This window comes from Carassius gibelio, chromosome B13 (genome assembly GCF_023724105.1).
Source record: "Carassius gibelio isolate Cgi1373 ecotype wild population from Czech Republic chromosome B13, carGib1.2-hapl.c, whole genome shotgun sequence".
Lineage (NCBI taxonomy): Eukaryota > Metazoa > Chordata > Actinopteri > Cypriniformes > Cyprinidae > Carassius > Carassius gibelio.
In genome coordinates, this window is record NC_068408.1 from 27,027,259 (window position 1) to 27,039,574 (window position 12,316).

The 12,316-nt window shown below is 36.5% G+C and overlaps 1 protein-coding gene across 1 annotated transcript; it reads left to right on the forward strand.

Annotated features, from left to right (window-relative positions):
* Window positions 1–6,878: 6,878 nt before the first annotated feature.
* perp (p53 apoptosis effector related to pmp22) lies at window positions 6,879–11,961 on the forward strand. The gene is made up of 3 exons (XM_052571761.1): window positions 6,879–7,186; window positions 9,011–9,151; window positions 10,725–11,961. Exons 1-3 carry the CDS (start codon window positions 6,982–6,984, stop codon window positions 10,934–10,936), a joined length of 558 nt encoding a protein of 185 aa, XP_052427721.1. The 5' UTR covers window positions 6,879–6,981; the 3' UTR covers window positions 10,937–11,961.
* The last annotated feature ends 355 nt before the right edge of the window (window positions 11,962–12,316 follow it).

Below are 12,316 nucleotides of genomic sequence, written 5' to 3' on the forward strand. Positions count from 1 at the left end.
TCTAACCCCAATCAAACACTCCTGAACCATCTAATCAAGGTGTTTGGGCCTACTTGATAATTACAGACAGGTGTGTTGGAGCAGGGTTGGAACTGAAGTCTGCAGGATGGTAGCTCTCCAGGAGCAGGGTTGGAGATCCTTGTCATGGCCTCTCTCAAAGCGGGATTGAATATTGTTCCCATAATGGAATAATGTCACTGAGATATCTTGTGAAAGCTTGAGAGGGAACCTCTCATAACCTAGGTTCCCTGAGAGTGGGAACGAGACATCACAGGGGTCGCCATGTCTGCTGTTCGACCAGCTAAGCAGCGTTCAGTGTTAGATTCTGATGTAATTGTCTCGTGCAATGGATTTTATACTGCCTCTCGAACGCACCAGTATTTGCATGCGATTTCCATAATTTTCGACAATTGGCCAGTCATTTGGACTGGCATGAGCCAATAGGACTTCAGGAAAGGTTGGAAGGGAAGAAGTCCCCAAAATGGAGAAATGTCTCCGTTATATCTCATTCCCACTCTCTGGGAACCAAGGTTACGATAGTAACCTTTCACTTCACATTGAAACCTAGCGTCTCCACAACATGACGGCTGCGGCAACAGTACTACAACGAGAATCAAACTTACCCCTTCTTTCTTTGCATGAACATTTGGGAGGTGTTATGTAAATCTTCCCACACAGTGACACACACATGTTGGGGACATGTTTAAACGAGACATGCTAGGAGGGCGTGGACAAGATCTAAGCACAAACAACTTGTAAGACTCCAAAGAGAAAGGAAAATTTGAAATTGCATCATATGACCCGTTTAATGTGAAGACTTTATATAAAGTAACATGACACAACTGCTATTAATAGCCTACTTAATCATATAGGCTACAGTAAAGCAACTGTTGTAATATGACTAATATGTAGTCGAGAAACGAACCAATTATATTAAATCTACTTTTAAAAAATCTATATGTTTCAAGAAATAAGATAAATGTAGATTATCTGTAGTTATTCAAATTTGTGTAATCCAAATATTTTAAAATTAATTCTTTATTTATATTATCCATATTATCCTATTTGTTATGCTATTTGTTAATAATTGGAATCTTTTCTAGAAGCGTCCTAGGCTTTTTCGCGCTGATGGCCTGTACCCCAGCAGAGTCGGAGCGGAGCTGCTCTCTGACATCATCTCCAGGACACTTCGCTCCATTTGACTAGTAAACCAATTCTCAAATAACTATTATGAGGACTTTTGTTCCACCCGCTTAAATGCTAAAAGTACTTGCGCTGTAAAATCCATTAAGACTGTGTCTGTTCCCCGAATAGTGAGGTCAAAATACAAATTTAACGTAGGATATAGAAAAAATCTTATCATGATTAAACCAGAAAAATGTAAAGTAAATGAACAAAAACAATTTTTAAAGTTTGGGCTCATAAATATTAGATCACTCACAGCCAAAGCAGTTATTGTAAATTAAATGATCACAGATAATAATTTTGATGTACTCTGCTTGACTGAAACCTGGCTAAAACCAAATGATTATATTGGTCTAAATGAGTCTACTCCACCAAACTACTGTAATAAGCATGAGCCCCATCAGACTGGTCAACAATATATAGTGATATTCTCAATGTTACCCAGAAAACAGGATACAGGTTTAATTCATTCTGAAATACTTCTGCTTAATGTTACACTGTCAGACATGCAAAAGAAATCTAATGTCTTGCTCTGGCTACTGTATAGACCACCAGGGCCGTATACAGAATTCTTAAAATAATTAGCAGATTTCCTCTCAGACCTTCTGGTTACAGTTGATAGAGTGCTAATCATGGGAGATTTTAATATTCACATTGATAATACAAATGATGCACTAGGACTTGCGTTTACTGACCTAATAAACTCTTTTGGACTCAAGGAAAATGTCACCGGGCCCACCCATCGTTTTAATCATGCACTAGATTTAACTATATCGCATGGAATCTATCTTACTGATATAGATATCGTACCTCAAAGCGATGATGTTACAGACCATTTCCTTATATCGTGCATGCTACATATCACTGACATTAACTATATGTCTCAGCATTACCGTCTGGGCAGAACTATTGTTCCAGTCACCAAAGGCAGATTCGCAAATAACCTGCCTGATCTATCTCAACTGCTATTTGTACCCAAAAATACACATGAATTAGATTAAATGACTAGCAACATGGACACTATTTTCTCTAATACATTAGAAGCTGTTGCCCTCATCAAACTGAAAAAGGTTAGATAAAAAACGTACTGTGCCATGGTATAACAGTAATACTCACTCTCTCAAGAAAGAAACTCATAGTCTTGAATGGAAATGGAGAAAAACTAACTTTTACGTTTTTAGATTTGCATGGAAAAAGAGTTATGTCCAGCTATATTCATCCATCTAAGGAACATTGCCAAGCTACGAAACATGTTACCTGTTTCTGACAGGCTCTAAAAACTGATAGGGCCAAGCATATCCACAAAATCATAGAAAAAAAACAAAACAATCCAAGGTTTTTATTTAGCACAGTGGCTCAACTAACAAATAACCAGACACCACCTCATTTAAATATTCCATCAACATTTAATAATAATGACTTTATGAATTTCTTCACTGATAAAATAGATAACATTAGAAATACAATGGTGAACGTAGATTCTACAGCGTCTAACACTTCAGTTTCATCCATCGCACCCAAAGATAAACTGCAGTGCTTCACAACTATAGCACAGGAAGAGCTAAATAAACTTATCACTGTATCTAAACCAACAACATGTTCATTTATGTCTCAAATTTTTTAAAATGTTGTGTCTGCTAAATTGAGCTCCTTCCTGCAAAAAAATATCTGTATGAAGAATTTCACCACCATAGCACAGAAACTGCACTTGTTAAAATTACAAATGACCTGCTTCTTGCATCAGATCAAGGCTGCATCTCATTGCTAGTTTTACTTGATCTTAGTGCTGTGCTCGACACCATAGATCATGACATACTCATAAATCGATTACGAACCTATACAGGTATTCAAGGGCAGGCTCTAAGATGGTTTAGATCCTACCTGTCTGATCGCTACCATTTTGTTTATTTAAATGGGGATCTCATTTATCAATAGTAAAATACGGAGTGCCACAAGGATCTGTCATAGGTCCCCTTCTATTTTCAATATACATGTTGGCCCTTGGTAATATTATTAGAAAATACGGGATTAGTTTCCACAGTTATGCTGATGATACTCAGCTATATATCTTAACAAGACCAGATGAAACTTCTAAATTATTTAAGCTAACAGAGTGTGTTAAAAATGTAAAAGATTGCATGATGAATAATTTTGTCTTATTAAATTCGGGTAAGAGAAAGATATTAATTATTGGAACAAAAAACAGTACACAGAATCTTGTAGATTACAATTTGCACTTCTTCACCTTGTCGTTACACCTATTAAGTTCCGTATCAGTTACAAATTATCATTACTTACCTATAAGGCCCTAAATGGTTTAGATCCTGCATACCTAACTAGCCTTCTACCATCACGCTCAAATGTGCATTATTATTCTTTAGCTTGGGTTAAACTAATTAATTTTTCTTTGTTGGAAAAGCAGCTATGCTAATGATGTCTCTACTTGTTTCTATGTTTTGCCAATTTACACAAGCTCCAGTCTGGATCCAGAACACCTGAGAAGAGATGATGCCAACCCTCTCAGAGGACCCCAGATGTTGCTAACCCTGAATCAACAAACAGAACTAACAAATATTTCTACAAGTGTGACTGCATCATATAATAATTGCTGTTGATAATGTTCATCACCTGGCTGACTACGTCTTGTATTAATTTTTCTGAAAAATCCTGTCATACGAACACAAACTGACAATCACCACTTATAAGCTACTGCTAAATATTGTAGAAACGTAATATTCTTTAAAGTTGCTTTGTAATTATTTGTATTGTAAAAAGTGCTATACAAATAAACTTGAATTGAATTGAATTATCCATATATATTTATATATATTCCACTTCCCCATCCACATTTATTTATTACTAGTTTATTTATTTCCCTGATTAAAAATAATTAAATAAATAAATACAAACCATCACATTAATTGTAATGGTTTTACAGGTTATAATGGGAGTTAAATTGGTTTTAATGGAAACTGTAATGGTGACTGATGGTCTTCACTGGTAATTGGTGAAGTTCTATTGGTGGCTTGTTAAAACCAATAAATCCTAATGACATATTTCCCAAAACACACTACAGGAAACCATTATTATTTAAATGGCTTTACTGGTTAATAGTTGAAATGATTAATGGTATTAATGTTTGTAATGGTATTTGTATTGAAGACCATTAGATTTTCTGTGTTGGTTTCTATTGTTTTTTTTGTTTTGTTTTGTTTTTTTTTTTCAACCAGGATTACTGATAAATGAAAATACCAAACGAGAATAATGGTATAACACAAAATAACACAGAAACAACATTTCACATCACTTTAAAAACAATGAATACAAGCAGAAGCAAATAATACAGACGAGAGACCCTCAATCCCTAATTTAACTGAAAAGACAAATGCACAGAATGCTGAAGTGCTCTCACTCTTTGTCATCTGTGACTTCTCAGCAGTTCTTGTGGATTGCATGTATTGCTAAAATGTGCATATTTAGCTACAACGTGAGGTTGAACTTTGGGTGTGAAAGACACCTACAGGCACCTGTGGTTTCAGAACCTGTCCATCCAGTGTGAAGACAGCGCTTTCTCCACCCTCTTTGCTGAGATGTGTTTATTGAGTCATGGCAACATTCAGTCTGTAAACTAATAGATGTCTCATCAGATGCCACAATATACAGAAAAACAACACCCACCAATGCAAATCATGTGCACGGGAATCAGAGAGCACTGTACTTTCTTCATGGGCGTATTCAAAGGGTGGACATATGATTTCCCTTGAATTATTCTGATTAGGCCATTTCAGAGCTTTTAAAATGATTACGCCCTTTGATTCATGCAAAAATGACCAGATTATTAGACAAATGATGTCTCAAAAAGCACGCACAAGATTTTAAGAGCTATAAAGTTTGGATTTTCAAGGCCATAGTCCTGTTGTCATGGGGCAGGTTGGGATGAACTCAATCGCAGACAGGATGCACAACACAACGGGGTTTATTAAAGACAAAAAGGGAAAAACAAAACCCACGAGGGGAAAAACAACAATTAGGGCAGAGACTAAGTGACTTAACAAGACTTGGTTGATACGATAAACAAAGACTCTTAACACAAGAACACTAACTACAGATAAACAATCACAGGACTCACAACGTCTTCTTCGAAGTGCAACAATGAGTAACAATATATCATAATAAGTAGCAAAGTGTAACAATGAACCGCACAAGACAGTGAACACAAGGGGATATAAACTAGGATAACAAGGGGGCGGGGCAAGGGAAACGAGACAACACAAGCACATGGCCCAACGACCAGGCCATGTGCTTGCACACAAAACACGGGTCTGTCATGATCCTGCCTCAAGACTAGAGAAAAATCAAGGACATGAGGGCAGAATCATGACACCTTTTTCATTCTGTACACAGTACACTTGTTTTTATTTCTTTTAGGGGCAGCTATATGACATACATTCGGGAAAAACCTGTAGTCTTGCGACCAACACCAGGTTATCTGTGCTGGATTTGAAACACAACCCTTTGAAATATAGAAATTAACTGAATACTGATAATAGACATTTCCATGACAGGGGATGCTTAAATTTCCCCATAATCAATAAAATTTCCCCTATATTATTATTATTATTAAAGTACTCTTAATTTAGTTCCAGACTAGTTTTATAATAAATTCAAATTAAAGTAAAAAAAAAAATAGTTTTAGGGGACACACTTTCTGTCTCTCACACAAACAAAAGCACAATTCCTTTCACTCAGTGAAGCTCATATTGATCAAAAATACATTTACAACAGTTATATTGCATTTGTATATTACTATTGTAAATAACTGTTTAGTTTATGTTTTAACTGTCTTATAAGATGAAAGCAAACTGGATCTAATCGCGACAGAAATAGTGGATGGCCCAGATACACACAAAAAAGAGGACAAGTAGGCCTGTAGAAACAGACCCAAGAAAGCATGGGATGAAGCTTCATCTTCTTAATTGCAAGAATATATAAAGTACATGTCTGTACATAAAGTCTGTGCATTGCTGTTTTATAAAATAATACACTGTATTCAGAAGTTCACTGTATAATGACTGTAGGTTGGGTCGTTTTATTTCTATATCACAACAAATTACTGCTGAAAATATGTAAATAAGCGGAATTATAAGATTCTATAAATAATTGCCCAAAAGGCATATAGGCACATGTAAATAGAATCTAGAATAATCTGTTTATATAACACCCCTGCCGAAAAACAAAACAATAGACATCATCAACAAATATGTATTGGTTTTACTAATAGGACTTACATTAGTTTTACTGGAAACTGTAATGGTCCCTGTGGGTCTGTACTGGTATATGGTCACTTTCTATTGGTGGCTTGTTAAAACAAATACATCTTAATGAAATATGTCCCAAAACACACTACAGAAACTTTACCAAAATGTTTCATGGTTTGTAATGAATTCTTTGATGGTTCTATAGATGTATTATTATTATTATTATTATTTCAGCAGGGACAGTAATCATTGGCATTCTCCAGCTCAGAAACTTCTTATGTTATTAATGGTAACTGTGTAACTAAAGTTATTGTAAAAGTTGACTGTCAATTCTGCAGCAGAATTCTGCAGTGTTACAGAAAGTAAACGTGCGTCACTTGAGCAGTGTTCAGCCCATTCAAACAGGTTGAGCCTCTCCAGGTCGGGTTTCACTGCGGGGTGGAGCTCAGGGAAAGTTTCAGATAAAGACTGGCCGGAAAACATTCGGAGAGCTTCTTCACACTCGCGCAGGAGACACGAAACAGCGTTATTATCCAGAATGTTTCGCTGTGGAATCTCGTATCCGAGGTGCAGGTGGATCCTGCCTCTGCTCCTGCTGTTCGCGATTATTTTCGACATCATCGCCATCGCAGCGCAGTCCGGATGGGTGGAGGACGAGAACGCGAAGACGCACTACGCCAGCATGTGGAAGCAGTGCCGAGGCCGCAACGATCAGTGGGAGTGTAAATCCCTCATGGAGCTCCGTGAGTACTGACCGAGAGTCCTGAGAACGAGTGTGAAGGCATTATAAAACAGCAAAAATCAAAGCGATCCAAATGAAACGTAAAAAGTGTTACTTTGTTTAAGTGGCCTTTTCTGTATTAATTTTAAATTTGTAAAAAAAAAAATGTATTTTTAAATAAACAATTATACAAAAAATAAATAATAAATAAATAAATAATCAGTTTCCTGCTCAGTTCACGGGGATAGACTGCTTAACTTGAGCTAATTAGTAGCTATGTCACAATATGTTATATAAAATGTTTGCATCATGTCTGTGTTAGTTTAATAAACTTCTATTGTGTGAATTTTCTTATTCTGAAAGCTTATAAATTCTTAATAAAGCCAGGTTTTGTTACGATTAGCTTTCAGAATAAGAAAATTCACAGGGGGCAACATGAAAATTAGCCGTTGGGGCTTTTTTTATTGGGACATTCCTCAAACATTAATCAACAGTAAAATACTGTAAATAAGCCAGAGTTAGGCCCAATGGCTAATTTTCATGTTGCCCCTCGGCATTTAAAAAAAAAAGCAACCTAAAAATCTAAAATACATTAAATTATCACACACAAATAATACAATAACATCTAGAATTATTAAATGCTGATTGATGTCAGTTAACAGTTTTCAAAGTTTACATCACATATAACCAGTGGAACCAGTTAAATAAATCGGAGGAGACGTTGACAGCTTTGCAGACACTTTTAAGCCCAAGGCAAAACCTGTTATTTTTCTTCCCCTTATCTTAGCTGTCCTTTCCATTAGTTTGCCAATAGAATAAGTTTAAACTGAGGCCTATCACTAGAGATCTGTCCATTTCTGTAAACTTTATTCTTGTAGAAATAAGATGCAGTGACATGCTCTTTATACACAGTAGTGCATTTAAATGAATTATAAAGGGATACTATATGGTGAAGCTGAGGTTTGTTTGGTTAGCATGTAATATTTCTTTAATTCTCTTGTGTTATGTGTTAGTAACTGGCGTGGAAAATACAGTGATATACAGTATATCTGAGGAGTGTCGATCAAGCAGTTACCAACGATCATTCATGTCTTGAGTGATGAATTGACTTGAAATAGAGTTAAAGCAAATTAGACTCCATAAATCATACATATTGTTTTTTGTTTTTTATTTTTTTCACCCTCTACCACACCCTTCCTCCCCCACACTCTCCACCTCAAGCACATTGGGTGTGACCGTATTCACAGACTTCTTGGAGCAAAACCACATTCCTCTAGTGAGTGTTAGGAAGCCAAGCATTGTCTCTACAAGTCCTCAGCAGCACTGAGTCAAGCCTGAGTGAAACTAGTTAAACATTGCCGTCGATCTGTTAATGTGTAACCATCCGTGTTACAAGCCAGTGTAGAAACTCACCTCTTGTATTTGTTCTGCTTCCCTAAAGTTCAAGTTGATTCGTTAAAGAGAAATGAGATACACAGTCATTGCATTCACTGTACCCTGTTTATTGTACAGTTTGTTTTTAAAGAGTCCCTACGAATTTTAAAACCAAACTTATGACTTGATATTAACTTTATTTTCTAAAGTGCTTCTATTACGCCCTTAAAGGAGCTTCTCAAAAGCACTTAACAATGTTAAAGTACACATGTAAAATTAAAACGGTAATACAGGATAAACAAGAGCACAGGAAGATCAAATAAACAAGAGACAGCAATGAGTTTTAAAAATGCCAAGAGACTGTGCTTCCCGAATTTCAGCTGTTGTTTCTTTACCACATTGAAATACATTAGTGTGATGAAACAAGTACGTAACATATCATTGAAGGTCTTTTTCTCCGTTCTTCTTCCAGCTTGGGCCCAGGCAGTCGCTGCTCTGATGATCATAGGCCTCATCATCCTCATCTTCGCCTTCATCGTCTCATTTGTGGCTCTCTGCTGTTCCCTCAACGTCACTCTGCTGCCTGTAGTCGGATGCTTACTAATTGTGGCTGGTAAGACACTCAGTTAACCTATCAGTTTGTGGGATATCAGGGAATCGGGGCTGTTGTCACATTCAAATTGGCAGAAATGCAAAATATAAGGAGTCCAGTGCTTCTGAGGAAGTTTCACAACAAAAGCATTTCCTCCACCTTGTCTATTGAATGCTTTCTAAATAATACATGGATGCTGGGCTGGGCGGTGTGATGGGATAAAAACGTGTGACGAAGAGTGATATTTGGCTGTACTGGGATTGGTGTATCAGTTGCCAGGACGGCTTTAGGTTATTAATACAGCGTTTATAAAAATTACATGCCTGAATGCTCCCTAAACAAGTTAAGAAGGAAAGACTTCTTTTGAAGGTGGAGTGTGACGCAGAGTTTACAGATATATATACAGACCGTGCTTTTGGTCTTTCCACCCTGCTTTGGTTTTGCTGTCGCTCTCACCCCTCCCTGTCCTCTTCACTTGTATTCAGGTGAAAGTTAAGAACAGCTGTTTTGTTCTCCGTCGCTTGTTCATTGCCAGACTGAAACATAGCCTCTTCTTTTAAATTTGTCTTTTAATATTTTCACTATTACTAAATTTTTGTTCTTTAAATCCACTCTATCTTTTTTCAGTTTCGTTCTGAAATGTCTGATCTGATAACTCTCTGATGACTATCTGATATCCTGCTCCCTCTGTATCAGCAATAGTGCTTCAGTTTGGGGTGGGGTCTATGACGGCGCTGTTGCTGGAAGTGTCAGACGCAGCTCTTTGTGAAAGATCCTACACACCCAAACAGGGCTTGGCCTTCGCTCGCACGTCTGTGCAACACTCGCTGATGCTCCTGGCTGGCTCGCCAACACAGCTATCAGCTACTCATTAAACATTTTTATATACCAACACAAATTGGTAAAAAAAAAGTTTGTTTTAGGTGCTGTTCATAAAACACTTATGATAAAACCTGTTGGACACCACAGGAATACTTTACTTTGAATAGCCATTCACCTGACTTTTTCAGAGCAATTTTTGTTGGCCAAAAATGCATTTCATCCACATTAAATGTGTGAATGTCGACACATAAGACAAGAAAGTATATCAAACTGCAGGGCTGAATTGTTTTTCAGATGCCTCAAACAGGACATTTCATAAAATAGGATAGATTGCTCTGAAATGATACAACTGTGTTCACAGACGAAATGTGTAATACAAATAAAAGTATTAGGACACATATTTTTAAGCATAGGTTATTATATGAATCATAAAATCATTTTATTTCAGAACTAGTGTGACTTTCTAAGCTATGGATGTTTGAGAGCAAGATGCTGGCATTAATGGGTTTGATTTCTAGTGAAGTTGCTTCTGCCAAATGTAAACGACGTCAGTTCCCCTCGGGTGTTCTAGCTTTTACCTTTGGCTGTGTTCCTCTAATGGTTTGTTTCTGAACAGAGAGTCTATTGTTTTATCAACTGAAACCTAATAGTGTGCTTACTCCATCTGTCTTTCAAATAAATGCCACCTGGTTCAGTGATCAAATACTTTTAGGGTTACTGTAGAATTAGCTTGTGTTGTGCTATAAAGTGTGCCTGCTTTCTCTCGTTCCAGTAATCATCCAGATAATCGCTCTGATCATCTACCCTGTCAAGTTCAATGAGCAGATCTATGAAGGGTATTACGACTACACCTGGGCGTATGGTTTCGGCTGGGGGGCGACCATCTTGATGCTGGGCTGCGGGATCCTCTTCTACTGTCTTCCTCGCTACGAAGATGAGCTTGCTGGCTTGGCCAAGACCAAATACATCTACACCTCTGCCTGAAACCCCAAATACTTCTTTCTTTTAGAAAGGACAATGTTAAGCCGCCCAAGCCCTAAAAGTCTGTGCTCGCCAATCTCCAAAAGCATCATCATCTTCCCAAACCAAACATAGGACCACACTGACTTTGATGAGGACTGTCCTTGCCCTTTTATCTAACTTTTGGAACTAATGCAATTAATATTTAATTAATAATCATCCACAAACAGACTGTTCACAAACAGAAAGTTTATTTTTTTAAGTCACTGAGCACAGATTGAACTCCACAGAGCATTATTCTGAATCTTCATATTGCACATTTTACATTATAGCGTCCTTCACATATTACATGTACATATAATTAATTCCATTAAGTAATTTCATTAATACAACTCAGAAAACATTAGGTGCATGTAGTTTGCTTTAGAATTTACACTGTAACATGACCTGCCATTTTAAAAAGTTTTGTTATTTGTATATTTCTTGAACATCTCTACATATCAACATAAAGAAAATCTTTTTTTTTTACATGAATTTGTCATTCCATGTCAGTCTGTAGTGACTGTGCATGCTTGATTGCACACTTCCCTAAAGTGCTCTTACTGTCAGCAAAATATTAAAAAAGAGTGTGCTTTGTGTTTGGCTGACCAAAGTGAAGTGAACTAAGATTAGAAAGGTTTTTATTTTTATTTTTTCTAATCGTGAGCATGGTTTTATAGTAAAATTGGTGAGCAAGTGGATAAAAACACAAAACACAGCAACCTGATGTTTTTCTGTTTTCAGATATTGAAAAATCTTGTTGCATTCACGCTGTCATCATTTAATTTCAATTAGACTGATGTGTATGTGGAAAAAAATTGTATAAAAAGTACTTGGCTTGTAAACTTTGCAAAATCATAGGGTTTTTTTGTGTATTTTACTAGATTATATTGTTTGTTTTTGCTTAGTTTTTTGTGTTAGTTTTTTCACTCTGCCATTTGTGGTTCTTTTGTTAAATGAATATGAATACCAATCTTCAATAAAAGGGAGCCTTGCTGTTAAGACGCCAATCTGAAGTTTTTTTTTTTTTTTTTTGCTACTCTATTAATTAAATCCCACAGTTCACAATAGTGACTGTCATAAAGGTTTTAATTTATAAAGCTTTTAAATCCTTACCGACTGATGTTTTAGTGCACTTCCTGCAAATATGGAACAAATAAAGCGTCTCAATTAAATATGTGCAGTTTCATCTGATTAGTGCAAATTGTCACATGTCCAGAGCAGTTTATTTCCTGTTTATGCCTTGAGAAGAGGATGGCTGCATCAAAGCAGCCATTTTTAATTAAATTAAAGGTCAAATGTTGCAAATAAATTGTACAATATTGATGCTGTAATACTGATATTGATTAAGGCAAGCCTGTATTG